General features: G+C 36.1%; 5 protein-coding genes across 6 annotated transcripts; 2 read left to right on the top strand and 3 right to left on the bottom strand.

Moving 5' to 3' along the window:
* The first annotated feature begins 509 nt into the window (after positions 1-509).
* On the top strand, positions 510-6,527 carry omd (integrator complex subunit 5 omd). 2 transcript variants are annotated; one of them, XM_065317638.1, is made up of 8 exons: positions 510-710; positions 3,479-4,030; positions 4,089-4,227; positions 4,313-4,973; positions 5,033-5,283; positions 5,362-5,573; positions 5,632-6,213; positions 6,271-6,527. In XM_065317638.1, exons 1-8 carry the CDS (start codon positions 663-665, stop codon positions 6,487-6,489), a joined length of 2,664 nt encoding a protein of 887 aa, XP_065173710.1. In that variant the 5' UTR covers positions 510-662; the 3' UTR covers positions 6,490-6,527. The 2 variants fall into 2 exon arrangements, with proteins under 2 accessions (XP_065173710.1, XP_065173709.1); XM_065317637.1 differs by lacking the exon at positions 510-710 and adding an exon at positions 3,051-3,416.
* Positions 2,246-2,988, bottom strand: Phf5a (PHD finger protein 5a). Its single transcript, XM_065317646.1, has 2 exons — positions 2,750-2,988; positions 2,246-2,696 (listed from the first exon to the last, which is right to left on the bottom strand). The coding sequence occupies exon 2, from the start codon at positions 2,674-2,676 to the stop codon at positions 2,344-2,346; it is 333 nt and encodes a 110-aa protein (XP_065173718.1). The 5' UTR covers positions 2,677-2,696; positions 2,750-2,988; the 3' UTR covers positions 2,246-2,343.
* Positions 6,453-18,350, bottom strand: LOC135803903 (DNA-dependent protein kinase catalytic subunit-like). The gene is made up of 7 exons (XM_065317636.1): positions 17,961-18,350; positions 15,456-17,903; positions 15,198-15,391; positions 8,472-15,140; positions 7,967-8,420; positions 7,280-7,913; positions 6,453-7,224 (listed from the first exon to the last, which is right to left on the bottom strand). The coding sequence occupies exons 1-7, from the start codon at positions 18,079-18,081 to the stop codon at positions 6,528-6,530; spliced, it is 11,217 nt and encodes a 3,738-aa protein (XP_065173708.1). The 5' UTR covers positions 18,082-18,350; the 3' UTR covers positions 6,453-6,527.
* Positions 18,351-18,479: 129 nt separating this feature from the next.
* Positions 18,480-20,861, top strand: SCOT (Succinyl-CoA:3-ketoacid CoA transferase). Its single transcript, XM_065317641.1, has 9 exons — positions 18,480-18,821; positions 18,905-19,007; positions 19,062-19,288; positions 19,353-19,609; positions 19,687-19,855; positions 19,921-20,255; positions 20,315-20,390; positions 20,451-20,621; positions 20,683-20,861. Exons 1-9 carry the CDS (start codon positions 18,759-18,761, stop codon positions 20,821-20,823), a joined length of 1,542 nt encoding a protein of 513 aa, XP_065173713.1. The 5' UTR covers positions 18,480-18,758; the 3' UTR covers positions 20,824-20,861.
* LOC135803905 (uncharacterized) lies at positions 20,637-23,783 on the bottom strand. The gene is made up of 3 exons (XM_065317639.1): positions 23,647-23,783; positions 22,863-23,508; positions 20,637-22,780 (listed from the first exon to the last, which is right to left on the bottom strand). The coding sequence occupies exons 1-3, from the start codon at positions 23,770-23,772 to the stop codon at positions 20,859-20,861; spliced, it is 2,694 nt and encodes an 897-aa protein (XP_065173711.1). The 5' UTR covers positions 23,773-23,783; the 3' UTR covers positions 20,637-20,858.
* Between the last annotated feature and the right edge of the window lie 158 nt (positions 23,784-23,941).

Below are 23,941 nucleotides of genomic sequence, written 5' to 3' on the forward strand. Positions count from 1 at the left end.
GTACACAATACACCATATTGTTTCAGAAAAATGCAAAAGTAGAATGTATTTGACAGTCGCCTAGTGACAACAGGGACAGGAAGTGACAACGAGACCCAGCTTCGCAATAAGACTCAGAAAATTGCAGCGCGGTGTGCGGATTTAAGTAAATCCGCCCGGCTAACGCACACCGAACGAATTGTGGACAGACAGCCCCAACTGGAGAAGATTCTTTTCGCCCGCGGGCTTCGCAATAGCTCCAGAACAAAAAACGCACCAACGAAGGGTGCTGGAAGAAATATTACAGCTGCGCCAACCGGAAATAACATGCTATTAATTAATACGCTTGGATTTTAATTTAAAACTTTTCCGCAAGACTTTCCAGCGTCAAGAATAGCGCACAAGACATTCATTTACATATAAAATAAAAAAAAAAAAAAACGAGGAAATGTTTGTTTTTTTGGTATAAAACTTTATACGCATTTAGACAGATGGCGCACGGTTATATAAACTATGGCGTCACGTTTTACACTCAGATGATTTCAACTCTGTCAAATTTTATTCGAATTTCATGTTTCCGCCGTGTTTAACTCCATTTTTCTTCGGCGACATAAAATATTCAAGTAAGTTGTGATGTCCCGGAACACACGCGAAATGTTTTCCACGTTTTTTCGCGCAGCAATATGCAGATCGACGACGGCAAGGAGGACAAGGACGTAAATATTTGCGAGGTGAGTCTCGGCATGCGTGTCAATTTATGAGGCGTAAGAAATATCGCCGCACAAAAGGGTTCGCCAAATAAAATCACAAATCTGCCACACATGAGTTATACTTCCGCCGGCGACACGGTATACTCGCACTTGTCCTCGGTCGTCCTGGCGTCCTGCGCAATCAATAACAAGAAGGACTGCGTCCGTAGACTCCTCCTGTATATATCCACCGGCGTAGCTATTGTAAAGTGCACGTTTTGCGAAACAAATTGTTTGAAAATTGCGCTGACGATGCTTGTTACCAGCTAAAATTTGATTGGACTGTTTAGTCAGCCATTTTGTCTAATAATCACCAATATTAAATAATAACTAGAACTTTTGGAATGAGTTTCAGTTGTGAAACATTCGGTATTTGATGTTCGCGAGCGAGTTTTACATGCAAACTTTTCGGCAAATATGCGTTGCGCACCGCGCCAACGATTGAATTAATATCCATTCAAACGTTGTGATGAACGAGTTTTTTAACTCGCGCCAACTTCCGTCGACATCGAGTGTACTTTGTTCGAAGTGCGCTATAAAGCTCGGCGAAAACACGCGTTTATAATACACTTTATTACTCATACTGCATGGATTTGTGAATTTGCGGCCGGACCAAAAACTGAAGCGTGGTTTTTATGGCTTGTAATGCGTACCGCATTGGAGGAGGTTTTGTTAATATTAATTTTGAGAGCATCTGCGGCATGCGGGTTGTTAAATTTGCGAAATAAGGACGTGATTTATTAAAACTGTTTTTATTGGAATATATTAATTTAGAGGGTATGTATTTTTCTATAAAAAGCATATTAATATGTAGTCGTAAAACTGGCTGTGTTTACGGTTTATTGGTAAAGTGAATTCTGTAAATTTTATAGCATTTCGAGTTATTTTTGTGTTATATTGAGTTTAAAGCTAAACTGCACATGTAATCACTTGAGGATAATGAATGGCCGGATGCGGTGTCTAATATTAACAACAAGGGACCCCCTTGGGGGTCGTATGTTTGAAATGGCGAGAGTACTCCTTGGTACCCCTTGTCAAAGACGTCTGACCTTACGTGGACGACATCGGGTTGCGCAAACGGTGACACATGTCCCCCCACCACTACCACTGGTTCGTGCCGTGAAACAGTGTTTCTTCCCCCACTTATTTCTGCGGGTTTGCCGCGAGTATAAAAGGGGAGCGCGCAGTGCGCAGTGTGTTTTTTTTCGTATTTTGTGTTTTTTTTTTCGTTTACTACCTACGCCATGCGCTCAGCCGTGTCCGAGTGGTTCAGTAGTGCAGTCTCAGCTCTCTGCGTCTTTGGTTTTACTTAAATCGCGCATGGAAAACGTTCATTCCATCCGTACAAGTCAGTTTCAAGTGATACAAGTGGCAATTAATTTTTATTAATAGAATTAAACCCGTTGAAATATTTTCAATGGTTTTGCTCCTTATTTAAGTACTAAATAGTGCATAAAATATTATACAAACTAAAGAAGTACTAATACTAAATGGATTATATAATAACCTCTCATCTATTGAAGTGATTTATTGCAGGCATTTATTTCTTGTTGCAATTACTTATAAATTAAATTCACATAATGTTTAAAGTACAAAATCTATAAAAAGAATTAGCCTATCGTCGCTTAAACCCGTACTTTTTGCGTTCATAGAACAAATCTGTTTTGGAGCTTCCTAAGTTTACGATTTTGGGACAACCATCTCTGTCTTTCTCTTGTATGGTGCACTCTTTGCAATAGTACGCATCAGATACACCTGGGCCGCCACAAATTACGCAACGTCCTTGATAAGAGCCGTAATTGCATTCGTCGCAAATACGTACTAATGTGCAGGGACGCACGTATGAGTCACAAATCACGCATTTGCCGTCGCATTTCTCGCATAATCGACCAATAGCTACTCCGGGTTGCTTCCTGCAGAAGATCAAATCTGGATGATGCTTTGCCATTATTCAAACTTGAAGTGAATCTGAAAAAAATATTTTAATTATAATGTTTTGTTAAATTTGTTTAAAATACTACCTTTTTAAATAAATTTAAGTGATGAAACGTTGTTTTGTCGTGCTTCGGCTTGTAGTAAACATAACCGCAATAAAAACGTTTTGTATCCGTGTGTGAATGTAACCATCGACAGAATCTACACACTTTAAATTTTAAGTGAAACAAAGTAAATCTTTAAAACTTACTTTTATAACACAATAATTTCATTTAATGTGAATACGTTTTAATGTTCTTTAAGTTTTTCAGTAAAAGTTTTAGTGTTTTACTATTATTTAATCATATTTTACTTACGTGAATTTGGTTGCCTAACAGAAAGCGTATGCTACCTTAACATCAGTTCACACAAAACAGACAAAGGTTATGCCTGCTTTACTGTTGTGAAAACTTTTAAGTTTTAACAATTAAATACTTAATTTTAAAAGTTTCCACTGGAATGAATTAAACATAAACACTAAAAATGAGTGTCCAGCCATCAATGACGGTGAAAAGCACCACCCACGGCGCATTAATCGACGATCTTCGACTGTTCATCACAGCAACCACAACAAAAACAAAAATAACAACTGTTGAACTCACAAAATCATGTTTATTCCTCTTAAAACACCTACCAGCAAGTCGATCAGCCTCTTTACACTGCTTAAAATCAGTGTTTGACTCTGTTGCATTAAATCACATCATCCACCTTGAGGTAACACCGTTAAAACAAAAACAAATAAAAACCTATTTAAAACTATTTAAATCTCATTTCAGAAGGAAATGAGTACAGGAAAGTCTTCTCCTCCAAATGAGTATGACGAACTAATGATAAATGACATCTACAGTCTACTCATCAGTTTTGTATCATCAAATGGAGAAGCATGGGCTCCAATAATCAGCACATGGTCTCTTGAATTATTAGGTGAAATATCCACCCATTATGCAGGCAGAGCATGTGTTAATGGACTGAATGAGTCGCTTCAATTATGGATGAACTGCAGAGCCACCAAAACATTGATTGATATCACCACACAATGTCTTGCATGTTTAATGCACACGAATACCGAGGCGTGCATTAGTGCATTGCTTGATACGTCCGTAAAACACTCACCGCATTTCGATTGGGTGGTGGCTCATGTTGGCAGCTGTTTCCCACAGACAGTAATTGAACGTGTACTGTTTTGTGGGCTGAAGGATTACTGTGAGAATAAATCATATCGACAAGGAATTGAGTCGCCGAAGTTAAAATCGGTTGTTGGTATTGTCGGGCATCTTGCAACAAGTCATCCGGGGAATATACAAAATGCTTTGCTGGATTTATTTAAGGTATTAGGTTAAAATTATCATTTTGAGTTGATTTTTAAAAGGTTATTTTGTTTTTTAGTCTTGTCTTAATGAAGACAAACAAGATTCATCTCCACAGAATGAAATTTATCGGAAAGCAACTGTTCCCTTCCTCATACAACTTTTTGTATTGTCAGATACAATGTTAAACGCGATTAGTGACCAAATAAAAGAAAACCGTAAGTTTTTTTTCTTTTTTGTTTTGTTTTTTTATGTTTTCAAATATTAATTAATTGAATTAATTGAATTAATTATTTGTTCTAGTGACTGTGCACACTATAACGAAACTATACAACATGACAAACGACTGGTTCAAGTTCTTCGGTTCGATTGACGCACTCCAAGAAACAATGGTGGCTCTCATTATGAAGTGCTCAAAGGGCGGCGAGCACATCATCGAGTTACTGCTCAAGTGCATCGCGCTGAACAAGAAGGGCAAGGGGAGGAAGTACGAAGACATTAGCAATTGGACGCGCGAATTGTTAGAGTGCGTATTGGAGGAAGTCGACTATAAAGTGCGCTTCCACAGCTCGAATCACATGATGCCTGCGGCTTTCCTCAACTCATTGATCTACGACATTGATTACATTTACCTGCTTCTTCTACATGATGATGCCCTTACTGCTCAAACCGCTGCGCGATTAATTATCTACATCGGTGTTGTTAATCCGCCGCTTTTGATTCAGGCGCTGTCGTTTTTATTGCAAAATGCTAAACAACCATCGCATTTGGCGTATTTTGTGAGGATATTGAACAATGAGTTGATTTGTAAGAATCAATCACCGTATGCTGAGAAAGGAGGACCTTTCTCGATTGTATTACAACATATTCTTGATAAGGATTTTGTGAGGATGAAAGGATGCACTACTGATTCAGAGTATGAGAAGTTTGAGCAGATGTGGAGTAATATTTTACTACTTTTAAAGTAAGTTGTTTAGAATAACTTTTAAAAGATAATTTAAAGCTTTAAATCGTGTTTTATAGGTGGGAGAAAACTAACAACATATTTATGTTAAAATCAAAATGCATCTCAAAAGGAATTGAATTCAATTTAACTGAACTGACTGGTATATTTAGAAACAAAGTATTAAGCGCTAAATGCACTGATATGTTGTGTGAGGTTTTGGATTTGTTGGACATACCCAATGCAAATAGTTCTCAAATGTCTGTACAAGTCACTCTTAACTATGTACATGGAGCTGTTAATTATTTCTTTCAATGTTGCAATGAAACCGGTAAGTCTTCAATAAGAAAATGGCCGCTTTGTGAAACGGTATGCCTACATAATTAATTTTACATTAATTTTATTTCAGATTTAATGAAAAGAATAAGCGGTTTTAAACAATCAAGGAGTATCTTGAAGAAACTCTGTATATCTTCCAAAGTGGCAAGAAACTTAGCACTACGTCAATTATTAGAACGCGCGCTGTTTTCAAAAGATGCTGTGTTATTCGGCGCTAAACCAAAACAAGAAGAAGAACCAGCAGAAAGCAACAAAGATCTAATCACGGAAAACAAGAAAATCGTGAGTAATAAATTCTATTCAAAGTTATCTAAACTGTAACAAGCTGTAATATCCACAGAGCAAAACTATTCCACTCTCAAAACATTCTTCCGTATACAATGGCGGTGTAATCGGGCACGGGAAACGGAAATCAATCAGTTTGTATCGTCTGCCCGTGGATCTGGTCGCTGGCAACTCGGAAGAATTAATTACAGCCATTAAAGAGTCGTGCGTTCGCCCTTCCGACTCGGACGCAAGTTTGACGCTGATATCGTTAACGCTTGTACAACTCGTCAGTCCGGACGTGATGTACAACGGGTTGCCGTGGTTAGAGGAGGAGTTTAGTAAAGTAACAATAGAACGTGACCTCCTCATCCGGCGACTGTTTAACAGTGTACCGTTGTTGTGGGATTTGCTCAATCTAGTCGCACAGCACCGCCCATCACTATGCTATTGCTCAGTTCTCTTACGGGCGTTGACAGCTACGCTTATTCACCAATGGACGAGTATGGGCGATCAGCGCAAGTCAACTGATACAGAAAATTACAAAGATCTAATGGGTACAACAATTGCTGTGTTGGACGTAATGGCACTTGGACAGTTACTGCCAGCTCCTCTCTGTAACGTCCGTGATGTCATCACACAGTTAAATTCCCATGAGGTAAATTATTTAATATATTAAACATAAATTGATAATAATCTTAATATTTCTCCCAAGATTGTTTCAATTCTCCGAGAATGTATTTGGTGCTACATGCGAGATAATGTTCCTTCACCAGCGTTGTTCGAGAAAGATCCAAATGGTTTAAGCTGGCGAGACCCGAAACGAACTCGCCCTGACGATGTGTATACGAAAACACTGCGAACGATTATGCAGCGCAACATCAAAACAGTCGGCCATTTATATTCGCGAATGTTTATTACAGCTAATAATTAATTCTTTGAAAAATATACAAACTTACAGTTAAACAACAATTACACCCATGGATCCCAGCCGTAGAACATACGTCCTAATAAGTTTGCATCAGTCGCGTGAGTAATTAAACATTTGACTTGTCCATGTACACTCAGGCCGCCATTTTGATCATCATCATCTGTATCATCAACGAATGAATCCAACAAGTTCTCCAAACATTCAATGTAAGTGTTATTATCATCTAGTGAACCAATTTGTCTTGCTTTGACTTCTTCTATCATAATACTGATTGAATTCTTTCCTTGAAATTTACTCTTGGCTAGTTGCATGATGATAGATGGGTTCCAAGTTGCTTCATTGAACGTTAACCAATTTAAAGTGGGTTCCACAATGAATATATCCATTGTAGATAGTAATATATCACAATTTTCGCGTAGTACTCTTAGGGAATGTACCATTGCTTGATGTAGGAGTCCATTTTCTTTTAATGGCATCATAACATTTAATATCTGTGGCGTCAAACGGAATGGTACTAGTTCGGGGATAAGTTGTTGTTGTGTAGCTGATCCAAACGCGCGTCCGAAATCTATACCAATCACATTACCAGTGTCCATGTTGAGTAGGATATTATCCAAGTGGCGATCACCAATTCCAAGCAACCAGTTTGTTATACACATCACTGCATAACTCCTGATAAAAGTCATGCGCAATGCGAAAAATGCTTCTGGATCTGGTGCCATTTTCCAAAGTGATTTTCTATCAAAAAGAATTAAAATTAAACAAATATTTTAATTTAATCAAAAAAAATTACCGTAAAGCGTCCCATGGTATACCATCAACAAGTTGTTTATAATAATCACGTATTTCATCACTAGTTAATCTTAAATTCATTCTCGAACGATGAGTTTCTTTTAATTTTCGTATATTCGGTTCAACGCTGGGATACCCTGATCGATTAGTGATAACATTCCTTAAAATATCCGTCTCATCAACCCACTGTATAAAACCCAACTCTGCAGTCAACGGAATGACTTCAAATGTCGACACCGTCAACTTCCTCTCGCGACATTTCACATCCGCGGATAACACAACATTCATCAGTTTAAACAACTGCTGGATACGTTGATCCTGTCGCAGATCTTCACCGTATTTAACCAAGAATCGATATTCTTTTATATCATTCGCGTAGATTGATATGCGAATTGGTCTTTGCAACGATTGAAACACTTTGACATCCGTGGAAAACTTGGATATCTTTGGATGGTAATGTGGTAATGGTCGACAATTACCAGTATAACATCCGGGGACTTCTATCTCCTGTTCGTAATCAGAAGCATGAAAATCTTTCAACCAGAGAGAATAATGCCCCAAGTCATTTGAACGGTGACTTGGCAATGTGAAATCACACAATTTTTTGAAAATTGTTTCTTCATCAAATGGAGAATCTGAAATAATTTCTTTAAAATATTCTATTTATTATGAATTTTAAATAACTTACAATTTATAATAGACAGCAATTCATCTTTACACTCGATGACGCGTTGATAACATTCTCCTCTCAACATGGAATCATCTTCATTATTAAACAAAGCAACAACTTCTTGAGCAGTTTGTGTAAAAGCCTCCTGTGACTCCTTGCAAGCCTTCTTTAATTTATCCAGCGCTGTTTTCATGATTGTAGAAGGCACAGCAACATATTTCAACGCCGCTAACATTTTATCCACCAATTCATTATTCAGTAAATCGTCTAATTCAATTGTCAAATCACGAGTCTCTTCAAAATCATAGGTAAACTTAGCCCTGCTGAGTTTATAAGCGTAGATAATGGAATTCGGGTACTCTTTAGCCAGGTTTATCACAATATGTTTAATCACTGATACTTTATCCGTGTCGCAATAAGCCAACAATTGTGGTATCCATGAAATAAACATATAAATCGGTACAGATGAAGACTAAAACAAAATTAATTAATAAAATTACAAAAAGGTAAAAACATAAAATACCTGTTGAATAAACTGTGTTTTATGAATAGCTCGTAATCCATCAACAGCCAATAACTTCGGAAAGACTAATCTAGCCTTTTCCGATCCGTATTTCATACTTTTCAGTGAACACTCAATAAATCTATTCTCATATCCGCCGCCTCTAGCAGCATATTCATTTGCCAAGTTCAAAAACGCATCGGCTAACTGTTCGCCATTAACTTTTTCATGGCGATCAACATCATACAAAGTATCACGCAGGTTTTCAAAACTATAACTCAACAAATCAGTGAATCTAGTTATTGTGCAAGTGGTAACAAAAGGTCGGTACAATCCCAAGTCAATTTCATACTTTTCCGATGCATCTACAAGACTTTTACATAAATCAGTCAGGTGTAACGCTGCATCGATAGCAATAGAAGGCTCGTCAATCAAACTCAATTGTGTAATGCACTTGTGATGTCCTTTGAATGCCTTTGGAAAATCCGTTCGCATTAGTACAACTTTACTGTACAATAACCAAGATATACATTGATCTAATCCATTCGTATCAGTTCTATTACAATTCTTGCGGGCGTAATATTTCGCCAGGTGTAAATTTTTCTGTTGTAAAGCTTTCTGTATAATATTAACTTCAGCACCGAAAGATAACGCTGATAATTTATGAGACATTCGTTCAACTACATCTTCATCCAACAATAAAGTTTGTAACTTTAATTTTGTTAGATTTACAAAAGATTCTCTCAAAGTAATTCGGGTGATTAAATGTTGTGTAGGAATAACGCTATCTTTTACATTTGATTTCGTCCATAGTGTTTCAAGATGTCCAATTATTGGTTCATAAGTTTCCCCGTCGATGTTGTCATATAATTCAAGCAGTACAGAAATCTCAGCGGTGTTTTTCATCGCCAAAATCATTTTGTTTTGCATAGAAGTATAAGAAGGTTGTGTAAATTTCCACAACTTCAGAAACCGCTTTGCGTGATTCTCAGCCGAACTCCCAGCGAGTTTAATTCGTAATTTATCAAGATATAAAAGTGCCAACTCATCACTGAATTCATTGCGTAGATGTAATTTCTTGCCGCCATCTTTCATCGCTTCAAATAACGTAGTCGTAAACTCAGGTTTGTTACTCGTTGGATTATCTCCCATACGCACTTGTGATTTGATATAATACGGCAGAAGAATCTCTTTGTTCCATTCCGTAACCCATAATGAATCAAAAAGTAGCAATGGATTACTTCTTGTAGTTTGTGCGCAGCGTTTTTCAATCTCTTGCCAATCAGACAACTCCTCCGAGCATTTAAAGTACGATTCATAATAGAAATCTTTACGATTAACATCACTATCTTTTTGTATTAGCTGTAAATAATGTTTTCGTGCGGTGTCCCAGTAATTCTCCGATTCACATTTGATCGCCATCTTGATTTCTTTTAACAAATTACCAGTACATGTCATTTTGTTAGCGAAAATACCTTGAACGACATCCCATTCCTCCATTTTCTTATACAAATCAGCAAGTCTTATCCAATGTAATGTACTGCCTTCTATTTCACTACCTTCACGATTAATCAAATATTCTTCAAGGAGTAAACAGCCATAGGAAAGATTACCACTTTTAGTAGCTACAGTTTTGATTAAATCTGGTGTGAAACGCATCTTGTGTTTGTGTTCCAGAGCAATTTGAAGAAAAGCACCCATACACACAGGATCATACATTGCACTTGTAGCTAAAATATTACGGATTGCTGTATTGCCTTGTTCCAGAAAGTTTTCATTAATCGCAGTGTCAATAATCGCATCAAATAGACTTTTGTAGAGTAATTGTGCAATATGTCCATCGTTTTTACTCAATTCTTTCAGCGGATCCGTCACAGCTTTGATTCCAATCTGAATATCAGGAAAATCACCAGATCTATACTTTCTGTAGATTTTCACTTGTACTTCTTTCATTTTTTTCGCATCATGTTTTTGCTTTTCAATATTCTGTCCTTTGTGGATTTCTCTAATAGCATGTTGCCTGCTCACATCGGCTTTGTTCTTGAAAAACCTCCATTTCTTTACTTTTGGTATAGAAATATTCAAATCATTAGGATTTTTAAATTGATTATTATCAGGACGTGTTGACTCAGGCATATTACCAAAAGTCATCGCAGATGCAGATTGTGTATAAGATTGTCTTTGTGTGGCCAATTGTTGTGTCTGTTCAAACTCATAACTTTGCGTTGCACGCAGATAAAATCCTTGTGTGCCTTGAGACTGTGATGAAGCAGTATACAAAGGCATCATGGCGGAATTCCTGGATCTCCAATGAGAGCTCACTTCATATTCATGGAAATCACATTTATACAAAGCATCCGGAAAGATTGGTTGATCATAATTTTTAAGGTCATGTAACATTAAAAAGTTACAGAACGTCAAAAATAGTTCTTCATTTGCTTTGTCATACAAATTCTCCAAGAGATACAACAATTTCTCTTCCAAACTTGATGGTAACATATCCTCTCCAGTCCAAAATGCATAAACTTTGTTGCGTATCTCCTGTTCAACCTCAACAAAAGCATTTATCAAAGGTTCCTTAACCATATTCATAATAATCGCACTTCTATTATCCTGCCCTTGGTAAAACCTCTTATAAAATGCATTTAGGATATCGATTCTTATACTACGACAGACTGTGTTGTTATTAGGCAGGTTAACAACCTTTTCTACAAGTGCTTCGGCCTTAACACCATCGAAATAATCAACTCCTTGTAGAATTATCTCAAGAGTCAAGATAACTGTGTCTAAAGAAGACGATGACACCCAATCAGTCAGGGATAATCTATTTATCAATCCAGTTTCACAAACTCTATCAATACACTTTAAATAAATCCTCAAATACGCTGTTTTGCTTATTTCTGTGCAAGTTCTATAAGCAATCAGTCTTTCAATCGACGTTAAAAGTGTCGCAGATATATCCGGATAGTTTTTGACAACACTTTCTAAGATATAAACAAACGTCTTCCCTTTTGCATTATCTTTACTGCTGCAAATAGCCTGCAACTCATCAGTTACCATTTTTTTAAATGGCGTCAAACTGCTGTGTCCATTTTCGTCCAAAAACTTCAAAGCTAAACCCAATGTCTCCGCTGTTGCAGTATAAATCAACCGATCAGTACAAGTCAATAATTTACACATTTTAGTACAGAATGTCTTCAATTTGCTTGGAAATGGTGAAATGTTATTCACAAGCAATATATTGATGATATGAATGACAGACTTGTTCGATTTACACTCCACATTATCAGCAAACAGTGTAGTTAAGAATCCATCGGGTAATTCAAACGTTTTATAAGTCTCAATCGTGGTTTTCAACAGATTAACGTTATATTTAAAGACATCCGTGCGATAATTCCATAAGTTAATCATCAAATATTGAATTAATGTTTGCACATCATGCCGGCATGGTGAATGTTCACTCCAAGTTGTTAACAACATAACAACACAATCACTCGCAAGACTATTCAAACCTTTGCAAGTTTCGCAAATTGTACGAATCACACCGGGGATTAAAATGTGCGCATATTGTTTCAGATACTCCTGAGAGTTTTCTATAACTTTGCAGAGGTATTGCCGGATGTTTACCGCTGTGTTGCCCTTGAATAACATACTTGTAAAATCATAAACCCATTTGGGTGGTACATCAGCTTGTAACAAGTCGTGTTCGTACATGTGTTTGATCACAGCGCAAATTTGCAGCATACATTCGTGTTTGTTGATGTCTTCATCGTAAATTTCCAATGCCATTGCATCGTTTCTATATGTATCAAGTCTATTGCCTTCTTCATACCGTACGCAGACATTGGTAAAGTCATAATTAGTAATATCTTCAGCTAGAGTACTCAGAAACAAATTTTGACTTTCAATATATTCAGTTGGTTTAATATCAGTTGTAATCTGTGTCCTTATATCTGACAAAGTCTTCTTTTTCTTCGGAATGTCATCAGCTACTATTTCGAAATCATAAGATTTCTGCAGTGGTACAAGTTTAGTCCATAAAATGTCTTCTCCATCACTGCCTAAACGAATAAATAATTTACTGTAGAATTCTTTATTCATTCGTGCATTGCACACAAAAGTTGCAAATGCATTGTAGGCATAGCACTGATACAAACGAAACTCTTCCGGATCATCACCAGGATTGAAATGATCCTTGACAATGCTGATTAGAATAGTAGCAACGCGTGAAATCAGCTCCCTTCCGGTGTTTACAGTCGCACAAGCAGCTTTGGTGATCTTGCACGTTAAATTGGCAAAGTTATCGACGTTTATGTTACCAAACAATCTATTCAACATAATACAAGACACTGTTTTGCTCATAACTGAATCCATACTAAATCCTTCCAAGATAATACTGATATTTCTGACATAAAAGTCCTCAAACACTTCATATTCACAATATGCCATTATATTACACAAGCATAACGCCAATACAATCCGTTGTTTGAATGTGTACTCATTGTCAATGCCAAAAATTTCATTTATCAACGGTGCTTGTAAATCTTTTGGAAGTTTACTCATGAATTCCTTGCAAAACGCTGTGTCTACTTCAAAATCATTCTCTAGGATGATATAAAAGTCCAACGCAGTGATAAAGAAGTTTAAACAGTAAGAATAATGTGTAGCGTCAAACAAAGTCTTGATAAACAATGTGGTAGTGACACGTTTAGTCTGTGCTTGAAAATAAACCAAATTATCTGCTTTCATTTCATACAAAACTCTTGCAATGTCTAAGGATATCCCTCGTGGTGCAACCATTCCCAACACACGCACGACTTGTGTGAGATGATGAACTTGCTGCGTGTCTGAGACTTGCTTGCGTTTCAAAATGGCCGCTACTGTGTCTAACATTGTCAAACACGACAATTCATCCACAATCAATCGCAGATCATAGATTAACTCCATGCAATCCGCGTCTGATAACATTTCTATATCAGCTTGCTTCCTAGGCCAAATATATTCTATACTTTTTACTAGTTCTTCTTTAATTTGATGATTATTTTTTAGTACTGGTGTGTTATAAATATATTTTAAATATTCTTTGAAATATTTCACACGGAGTTCAATACTGGATTCATTTGCAATTGTTCCTAGTGTAGTAAAAAGTCGATTTTCTTGTACAGTGTGTTTGAGAATTGTTTTCTTAAACAATAAAAATATAACAACACCTTGTGGGAGTGTAGTATTCGACTCGGTACTGTAAACCAATTGTTCACAACATAAAGATTTCAATAACAAATCAAAATCTTGATTGTAATCGGGATTATGGGCTTCGTCCAACATCATTTCAAGTTTCAACGTGAAATATTCCCGTTGGGAGTCTTTTAATTTTGTGATTGTTGATATTTCATCGTCTTCCATCTTATCTAACCTTAATACATTGAGAATGGTGGCCAAAGGTGATGAATTAATAACTTGTGGTAGTTCTAGTTCGTTATGTTTATCAATACGTTGTAAAACAATCAATCCTTTCAATATTTGTCGATTAGACCATTCCACTTCAGAATCTGGACTTAGATGATTCTCCATTTCGACTATTTTTGAAATGGCGCATTTACAAGTCAAAGCAAACACTTGTACAGTGATGGAATTAAATTTTGTCGTATCCATAAACAATTTTATCAGTTTAGTAGCTCTATCTTCCCAGTTTTTGTGGGTTAAATCAATCAATCCCAACTTGTGATAGTCAAAAATGAAATCCGCCAGGAAATTCCAGACGTTTTCATTAATCACCTCGCTATTTGCAACTTCATAAAGTGAAAGTATCTTTTCAACTAGTTTCGCACGGTAGTAAACAAACTCATCTTTGATCCTTCGCACCAAAACATCATTTTTTACATCGAGTGACTTCTGAATATCCTTTAAACTCGTCTTTTTAAAATCATCTTCTATTAATTTATCTAGTATAGACCATATTATATTCTCAGAGTGGTCAAAACTCGGTGATAATTCCGTAATAAAAATATATCCATCAATAAAACAAGTTAAACTTGCAAAATATCTCAAAACATCCTCTATACTTGTCACATAGTGAAAAAATGGCGTCGTGTGCAAGTCATGCATGTAACAATTCATATCATAATGCCCCAGTGCTTTCACCAAAGTCTCCGATGGTAACTTCTTGAATATTTCCATACATTTCGTGCGGCAATGTGTGTTGATTTGCCAGGTGTGTTGCAGAAGAAACAAAGCTGCATCATCGAATGTATTACCGTTAAATTTCGGTGGTGTTCTACGCTCTGTTGTCACCCTGGTGAATAATGTGTGTTTCTGAAGAAGGCAACGGGTTACACGGTCCAAACACAAATTGATTTCATTCAGTAGATTATTATCATTTGTCGCTGGTGTTACTAGTGATAAATTCATCACAAACGCGTACAAAATCTCCAACCAGAAGAAATCTACAAAAGTATCTTCTTCGCGGAGTTCACGGTAGATATTATTGAAGATTACAGTTGCACCAAAACGTTTAGCTTCGTCTGGATGCAGACAAAATTGTATTAGATACGCAATGATTAGTTTCACGTTGTTTATGTTAATCTTGAGTGACATTTTCGAGTTTTGTTTGCGTGTCCAAGCTATGAATTCTCGCAGAATGTTCCCGGATATGTCGCGGACTGCACCGTCATTTTCATTTGAAACGCCATCCTTTTTAATATAAATTTATGTAATTCTATTAAATTATTAAGTTTAAAATAAACTTACCATTAGAGTTTTAATAAAAATTTCCGCGTGTGTTGAATTTGTATGTAGAGGATGTGCATACCAATGCGCCATCTGTAGTAAAAGAGGGTTGAAAAGGGAAACAACTGTAGTGTCTTGATCGCTCGCTAGTCGCAAAATGGCGGATAATATCCGCTCCAATTGTGGATCCGATTCATTTGCACTATTCTGTATGGCTAAATAAATATAAAAATCCACATAACCAAAGCTAACCTATAAAAATATTCAGTATATACTTACATGCAAGTTTACTTGTGCCCAGAAACACGATGACAATCGAATGTAGCAGCTCACAAGCGGTGATCCTAACCTTTCTATCGGTACATTCAATGCTCAAAATCAAAACTCTATCCAAGAATGGATCCAAATACAAACTCAAACACCTCTCCGCAAATGGTAAGTTAACTTTCAACAATTTCGTATCACTTTTCGTCAATTTCAAACCACCACTAATCGAATTCAACTCCAAACAGATTTCATTTGGTACAATCGCCAAGAACTTCAACACTTTATGCTGTAATTGTACTAATTCCGGCTCTACTTCAACATCCAGCTTTCTCTGGCTATACTTCTTCAATTTACGCCCTTCAACATGAAAACTATCACCAACAACAAACTGATTTCGTAAGTACGCATCCAAACACGGTACAACTTTCTTTAATAAATCAAAAGACACATCTTCAGGCAACTGATGATACCACTTTGATAATGTATCCAATGCTTCATTAGCCAATGAAAAGTTATGTTGGCCGAGTTTAAACGCCGCTATGAAAAATCCACTGTAATCATAATGGATTGATTTGACTATTGACATCGGCATATGCAATATTAACAACACACAAGACATTTGAAGATCGTTCTTGAAGCGGTGGACTTGTTTCAAGGTATGTTGAAAGTAATTCTTTACATTTTCATAAGTTACACGCACGTGTTCCTTTTGATCGACGCGTTTTTGATGGAAATGGTCTACTTTATCGAATAACTTCATTACGGTCGCCATTATTTTATAAAATCCACTGATTAAAGGCAATTGCATTGATTTTCTTATCATGTGGTCACATAGAGTGTCCAACCAAGGTTTCATACACTCTGCATTCGCAAAATTCAATAAATCGCAGTAAAAATCTGATAAATTCGCAAAAATAACCAAATCATTACATTTTTGCGGTTGCATTTGGTCAGAATTATCACTAACATCAATTAATATCCTCAAATCTAACTTATCACTCATATATAAAAGATTTTTTATCAATTGATTCCATAATTCTTTCTGTGTATCTTCCAAAACGGGTTTATTTGAATTGTGAAGTATACCTTGCCAAAGTGGTAAGTATTTTTTATAAGTAACTTCATCCAGGTTTAAAATTTCGACTTCTTCCGCTAAATGATGTGAACACGTCCAAATTACACCTTGTTTCACGACGTCTTTAACAAAATCATGGAATACAGCATTGCTTGAAATACTTTTAAACATACTACGTAGAGTTTTGACAACAATATCGTGTTTTTTAACTAAAATATTAGGAAACATTTTGATTAGAATGATTGTAACACGTTTGAATTGATTAATGTGTAGTTGAATGTCGGTTTTAAGTGTTTCTAGAAACGGAGAAATTGCCTCAACGTAATCGCATGAATTCGCTGTGAGGACATTCGCATTACTGTCTGTTTTAACAAAAATCAAATATTCAATTCTTTGCAGAAGAAACAAGAATAAATCACGAAAGTTTTTCATTGTCATGAATTTCGCTGCTGTTGGTGCAAGAAAACCTATCGTATAAATTGCCAGTTTAGTTTCATTGTCATTGTTATTCTTTTCTAATATTTCTTTTGCGTTGTCAAGCATTGTTGGGAAATATTGAGGGTAATCTTCGGTTTGTGACCAAGCATTACCAACAGCTCTGTAGACTGATATCAATGCTTCATATCCAGATTTAGAATCATCGTTTGATTGTGAATTGAACCACGAATATAACATATCTGTCCATATTTGTACGTCGTTTTGGATGCAAGTCCCGAAACTTTCTGAATTTGCGGCTGTGAAATCAACAACAGCTCGTGAACCTTGCCTACGTCCAAGATCTTCATTGAATAAAACATCTCTTTTCATATATTGGTATAATAATAGAATTTGTTCACTTGTGAATTCTGTGTGGGCCATGAGTTCATGTGCTGCATTATATCCACCCTGCAGTAAACTTTGCACGCCTGTTTTGTGCCCCGGGATGTTTTTAATAAAATTCAAGATGATATTTGCTATTTCTTCGATTTTTAGTTTCATGTATTTATTACCAGTGAAAGCGCCCATTATTTGAATGTAAATAGCTAACGCATATGTAGATTTATCATTGCTTAATCTAGTCTTTATCTTTCCGTAAATAAACACGGTGAATTTCTCATCTACTTCGATTTCTTTGGATGAAATAATTAAATATAAAATTTCGGCATTTCTTTGCTTAAATTTGGAATATCTCGGTTCAGATATCATAACACAACTCATTGTGATGATGGAAGAAATGTGATCAGACATTTGTGCAGGGAAGTTTTTTAATAGCATGTAAATGAGGCTCAAACATGATGTGATCGATTGGTATTCATTGAAATTGTTGGAAGTGTTGGCATCAAATACTTTCTGTAGGTATGTCATGACACTGGCACCTTTAGTAAAGAATAGACTGATGTATGCATCTGAAAGTGGTGGATATAGAAGGTATTATTGTTTCTGCTTGAAATTTAAGCACTCACCTATTGATGATGAGCTGAGGTCCTCAGATAACGTGCTGCAGAATAGGCACATATCATTGTTGGCTTTATCCAAGTCATTCTCTTGTAGAGCACTAAATATTTTACGTTGTAAGTCCTCCATCTTACACTTAAGCACTTTATTTTAATGTTTATCGCGTGTAATAGATGATAGAAGTCGGTTATTTACACAACCGGTGATGAATTTGTAGGTTACAATTTCAAGAAACGATGATTAGATGTATATTAGGTTGCAAACTTAATATTTATTTTGATATCAAATATATTTAATGGAAACTGAATCAAATTAAAATTCATTAGAATAAATTTGCAATTTAAATGTTTTAAAATATAATTTTATTTCAAGTAAAAAAATATAAACTTTATATGATGTTTTGGTTGCCTATATTTAAAACTTATTATGAAATTGTACTGTTCTAAATGTTATCAGTTTAACAATAAATTGCTGTGACATTAAAGAAGGGAGCAAAGATCAGAACATAACATTTTATTGCATATGCGCCTATATACTACCGTTATAGTACATACGTAATGCTTTTTTTAGTCGCCCGGTTCGAGTATGCAAATGTAGAATGTGTTGTCCTTGCTGTGGTGTTGGTGCGCAGTTTATCGCAATTTAAATAAATTGAAACAAGTTATTATATCATACTTACTGCGAGCTTTGAAGAAAACATACATTCGAATCATTTCTGCTGTTAATCGGTTACTAAGTTTTTGCTAAAACACTTTAATTGCGTAAATAAGTAGAAAAATAGGTTAGAAACGAATTAGTTGATAAAAATGTTAATCAAACAGATTTTAAACAAAAGACCGAACGTACGGTTGTTGGGAGCTCTTTATAAGGTAAAAAACTATTGATTTACAAACAATTAAGAAACAATCAATCTTTAATTTATTTATTTATTGTTGAAATATTAAACTTGTAGATCAGTTCATGTAACTATGCAACTAAAACCTCGAAGAAAGTTTATGCCAGTGCTGAGGAAGCAGTCTGTGATATCAAGAGTGATACAACCATTCTTGTTGGAGGTAAATGTCTTTTATTTTGATGACAATGCAATAAAATCATAAAATAATTTCTAGGATTTGGTTTGTGTGGAATCCCTGAAAACCTAATTGCTGCTCTATTAAAACATGAAGCTGGTAATTACACAATGGTATCAAATAATGCTGGGGTAGATAAATTTGGTTTGGGTTTGTTATTAAACCAGAAAAAGATAAAGCGGATGATTTCGTCATACGTCGGTGAAAACGCTGAATTCGAGCGACAATATTTGTGCGGAGAATTAGAAGTTGAACTAACGCCACAAGTAAGCAGCATAAAACATAGGTTAGATTAATATATTAAAGGTTATGTTGTGCTATGATATCTAGGGTACGTTAGCGGAAAGAATACGAGCTGGTGGTGCAGGCATCCCAGCCTTTTTCACTCCGACTGCCTATGGTACACTGGTACATGAAGGTGGTGCACCAATCAAATACGACACCAAGGGAAACGTTGTTATGTCGAGCGAACAAAAGGAAGCGCGTCTCTTCGGCGGTAAAAATTACATCATGGAGACTGCAATCACAGGAGATTATGCGTTGATCAAAGGTCTCAAGGCCGACAAAGCCGGCAATGTTGTGTTCAAGTAAGTTACATTTACATATCAAGTTTTTTTTTTAATAATTTATAATTAACTGGATTTGTAAATTTATTTATTATTAGTAAATCAGCTAGAAATTTCAATCCGGCAATGGCGCGTGCAGCAAACATCACAATCGCAGAAGTTGAAGAAATCGTCGAAGTGGGAGATTTGAAACCTGACGAGATTCACTTGCCAGGTATTTTCGTTCATAGGATTATTAAGGGGCCATGTTACGAAAAGAGAATTGAGGTTAGAAACTATAACATAACCTAATTTATAATTAATATTCATATAAAAATGCTCTAATTATATAGAAAGTGACAGTAACGAAAGAAGGCGGTCCGAAATCTCTTGCCAAGAGTTCTCCAGCTGCATTAATGCGTGAAAGAATAGCACGTCGTGCCGCCATGGAATTCAAAGATGGAATGTATGCAAATTTAGGTATTGGTATGCCAATGCTAGCATCCAATTACATTCCGCCTAATGTAGAAGTCTTCCTGCAATCTGAGAATGGTATTCTTGGATTGGGACCATTCCCTACGCAAGATAAAGTCGATCCTGATTTGATTAACGCTGGAAAGGAAACTGTTACTGTTCTGCCAGGTGCTTCCTATTTCGGCAGTGATGATAGTTTTGCTATGATTCGTGGGTATGTCTTAAAATTACAAATTTTAAAATTTTTATACTGAAAAATGTTATTTTTTAAAGCGGCCATATTGATTTGACCATTTTGGGCGCTATGGAAGTGTCGCAATATGGCGACCTAGCCAATTGGATGATTCCGGTAAGAAATTATCAATTAATAGACATTTGATTGTTAAAACATAATTTCTATGATTTTAAGGGTAAAATGGTGAAAGGCATGGGTGGTGCGATGGATTTAGTCGCTGCACCCGGAACGAAAGTCGTTGTATGCATGGAACACAACGCCAAGGATGGAAGTCCGAAAATTATCGAGAATTGCACGCTGCCAATCACTGGAAAAGGATGCGTTGACATGATTATCACAGAAAAGGTAAACATAATAATATTTTAATCAAAAATAGATTCTTATTAAGAAAAATATCTTCTTACAGTGCGTGTTTAATGTTCATCCTGAAGATGGATTAACATTAATCGAACTTGCCGAAGGCGTAAACGTCGAAGACGTTCTCTCTTCAACCGGATGTAATTTCCAAGTGGCTCCGGAACTCAAAAAGATGTCCCAGATGCAATGAACATGTTTATAACAAGATAATATAAATTTTTATAATTATTTACAGTCGCCATTTTGTGCCTGGGAAACCACTTCGGTAATTTTAAGTTTTTTAACGACTGATTCTTCTGGTGATGCATCACACGGACGTTTCTTGTCATTCGCAGTCGAAAGCACCAGTTCAACATCTTTTTCTATCACATTTATTGGTTTTGCCGATTTGAGGAGATTCTTTTGTTTCAATCTTTCAATGGTTGCTTTATCAAGTTTTTTCAGTATCATTACTTTCGGTGCAACTTGAGGAGCAGGAGTTATAATAGGTTTATCATCAGGTATTAATTTACTACCGTCGAATGTAAACGCCAAACCTTGTTGAAGTTTATTGTTAGCGTTGTTATTCAATTGTTTTGAAGTTGTTGGTTTATCTTCATGTTTAACAACTTTTGTTCGTGTTTTAGGTGATTTTATTTGTTTCACAGGAGATTTTCTTGTTTTCCTAGGGGATTTTATTGTTTTTTTAGGAGATTTCGGTTTCCTTTTTGGACTTTTCGCCTTTACTTGCACATCTTTCGGTGATTTTCTAACTCCTTTTGCTTTTTCTGCTTTTCTAGCTTTAGCTTCAAGCATTCGATGAATCCTCGTCAAGTCCTTCTTTGGTCTACCACGTGTGCGCTTCGGCGGTGCTTCCTTTGGCTTCGTATATGCTTTGGCAGCGGATATCCACTCTCTGATAGCATCGGGCGGCTCTACAATCGACATCAACGAAGGTATCTTGAAGAATGCTTTAAATCTATCCTTAAACTTTTGCATTTCTGGTGTGATTTCACCAATTTCCGATTGTATTTCACTACCACCACAAAAACTCTGCATCAGGAAATATCTCAATGCTTGAGTTGAGCTGACATTCGGTGGTATTACTATATTATCTGATTGTTGAAAAGTTTCATTTCTTAATTCATCCAATATTTCCATATCAACTTTATCCAATTCAGGAAATTCAGTTAAATCCTCTGGAATATTTAAAGTTGCCTGGAAAATATTCAATATTATGCGCACACTGTCTGCGCAATGATCCAATCTATCTTCGTCGATAGTTTTCACTTGTTTCACTTTCTTCAATTGCGCAGTAGGTGAAAAAAACTGCACGATTAAATTATCAATATCCGAATGCATGCGAACTTTTCGAACTGGCATCATCGCTAGTGCATCAATCTCTGATTCGTCCAAGCTATTCGCGTGCATGATTTTTATCTGTAGGCGTTTAGCTCGTTCGCCATAACCAATTCGCCGTGGAATTGATTGTAAATCAACTCTGCCATTTTCGTCCATGTACTTCCGGAGTCTTTTATATCTATGCCTCACTTGCCCCGGGTTCCGATGCAATTTCTCCGCTAAAATCATCCAATTTGCTTCACCGTGTTTTTTAACATGTTCTAAGATAGTTTCGTCGTCATGGAGCTTGTAATTGCCGAAACGGTGGTCAAAAAGTTGGAGATTATTCTTATACCGTTGAGAAATCTGCGCTTTTGATCTGTGAGGCATGCATTCACTTATTTTATGAAAATCAACGCCGTATTTCTTTATCAATGATAGGATTTTGTAGTCTTCTTGCATAGAAAAAGCGCCTGCTTTGCAATCTACTATATCTTTTAGATATCGCTCACGACGAAGAGCACGATTGAATGCAAACCAAGATGGCTTCCACCCGATCCGTTGACATTGATTTAAATCAACTTCATCATCGGGTACAACAGTATTTGTATGATCCACATTGGTGAAATAATGATAATGTGAACAAACCTGATGTTCACTACGATTTGTTTGTAACATATTCGCAACATCCATCCAATATGCCCCTGGATTATCTTTGATGTATGCTATCATTTTATCAGTTTCCTCTTGTGTGAATTTCGAAGTATTCAAACTCGGATGGACGTAGTTATTCCACAATCCCCTCAAACAATCAGCTAATTCCGGATCTAAACGTAATATAATACAATTATTATGGTTAGAAGAGGTTAAGTTAGTATGCAACCAAATGTACATCATGCAAATACTCACCACCGAAATCATTTTCAGCAATCGTATGCCAATTTATGTGAGTATCATCATATAATGCCGGTGGTTTAACTTTACTAATATTAACCATGGCATTTTCATCGGAAATATCGCCCAACACATCGCGGTTTTCGTGTTGCATCACATAATGAAAAAGCACGCATGTTCTTAGACGTGTGGTTTTTCTCACTGAAGCCTTCTGCCGTCGAACTACGTAGTTCAAGTTGACAATATTCGCCTGTTTCTTTCGGAAATAATCCGGGTTGTTTGGTGGCCGAAATTGATTGTAGTTAAAATACGGGAAACCACATCGGTTCAGTCTGAGGTTTCCTCTGATGAGCGGTTCAATTTTTTGTATATTGTGCTCATGAAAACGTAAACTGTCTTCACAGTCAGCAAGCATTTCAGTGTATTTTGTGATGAGCGCTTTTATCTGCACATGTTTAGCGCGATTGAGCACCATGAGTTCTTTTAACTCAGGGTCTTTACAGTCTGTTATCAGGTCAAATTCTTCAAATGATATATGTTGGAATAGGTTTGATAATGTAGCGATGTGAGAAATATCCACACGTGCGATTTGCGATGGTTGAATTGGCAAAACTGAGAATGCTGCTTTGGATGTACTTGAATCTCCATCATTTGACTGTATCTAAGAAGAAATACATTAATATCACTTTTTAATTGTCACATTATTAATTAATAACTATTATTTGATGAAATGTGTTAGAATAAAGATAAATCTCTTGTTGTTTATATGGTTTTAAAAGAAAATATTGAAAATACTCACATCTGAATCAGAATCACTTGAATCATCATCAGAATCATCGTCGTCATCACTGTTTTGACTCGCTAGGACATCAAGTAATTTATCAAGACGACGATTTTCTTCAAGTTCAGCACTTTGATCAAACATTTTACTCTTTAATATGCTGTTTTTGAGTTTAGTGCCTTGTCAACTTGATTTTAACGCTTTTATTGCGTATTTTTAAGGTTATGAACTCAAACTACACAGAAATTGTGTGCAACAATAGTGAACAGCTGATAAAAACTAAATACGAGGCTGTTGGTCTCTTTAAAACTCT

This window comes from Atheta coriaria, unplaced genomic scaffold (genome assembly GCF_025399875.1).
Source record: "Atheta coriaria isolate IRGN ID8LTWV9N9 unplaced genomic scaffold, Caltech_Dcor_3.1 hic_scaffold_3_pilon, whole genome shotgun sequence".
NCBI classification, from domain to species: domain Eukaryota; kingdom Metazoa; phylum Arthropoda; class Insecta; order Coleoptera; family Staphylinidae; genus Dalotia; species Dalotia coriaria.

Bases quoted from the DNA above. Each gene is read 5' to 3' on its own strand.
- Phf5a (XM_065317646.1), bottom strand. From the start codon at position 2,676: ATGGCAAAGCATCATCCAGATTTGATCTTCTGCAGGAAGCAACCCGGA.
- omd (XM_065317637.1), top strand. From the start codon at position 3,186: ATGAGTGTCCAGCCATCAATGACGGTGAAAAGCACCACCCACGGCGCA. The intron at 4,228-4,312 runs GTAAGTTTTTTT...TATTTGTTCTAG, and splicing joins TGACCAAATAAAAGAAAACC to TGACTGTGCACACTATAACG. The intron at 4,974-5,032 runs GTAAGTTGTTTA...CGTGTTTTATAG, and splicing joins AATATTTTACTACTTTTAAA to GTGGGAGAAAACTAACAACA.
- LOC135803903 (XM_065317636.1), bottom strand. From the start codon at position 18,081: ATGGAGGACTTACAACGTAAAATATTTAGTGCTCTACAAGAGAATGAC. The intron at 17,904-17,960 runs GTGAGTGCTTAA...CACCACTTTCAG, and splicing joins CCTCAGCTCATCATCAATAG to ATGCATACATCAGTCTATTC. The intron at 15,141-15,197 runs GTAAGTTTATTT...TATATTAAAAAG, and splicing joins TTTTTATTAAAACTCTAATG to GATGGCGTTTCAAATGAAAA.
- SCOT (XM_065317641.1), top strand. From the start codon at position 18,759: ATGTTAATCAAACAGATTTTAAACAAAAGACCGAACGTACGGTTGTTG. The intron at 19,008-19,061 runs GTAAATGTCTTT...AATAATTTCTAG, and splicing joins TACAACCATTCTTGTTGGAG to GATTTGGTTTGTGTGGAATC. The intron at 19,289-19,352 runs GTAAGCAGCATA...TATGATATCTAG, and splicing joins AAGTTGAACTAACGCCACAA to GGTACGTTAGCGGAAAGAAT.
- LOC135803905 (XM_065317639.1), bottom strand. From the start codon at position 23,772: ATGTTTGATCAAAGTGCTGAACTTGAAGAAAATCGTCGTCTTGATAAA. The intron at 23,509-23,646 runs GTGAGTATTTTC...ATTTCTTCTTAG, and splicing joins CAAGTGATTCTGATTCAGAT to ATACAGTCAAATGATGGAGA. The intron at 22,781-22,862 runs GTGAGTATTTGC...TATTACGTTTAG, and splicing joins TGCTGAAAATGATTTCGGTG to ATCCGGAATTAGCTGATTGT.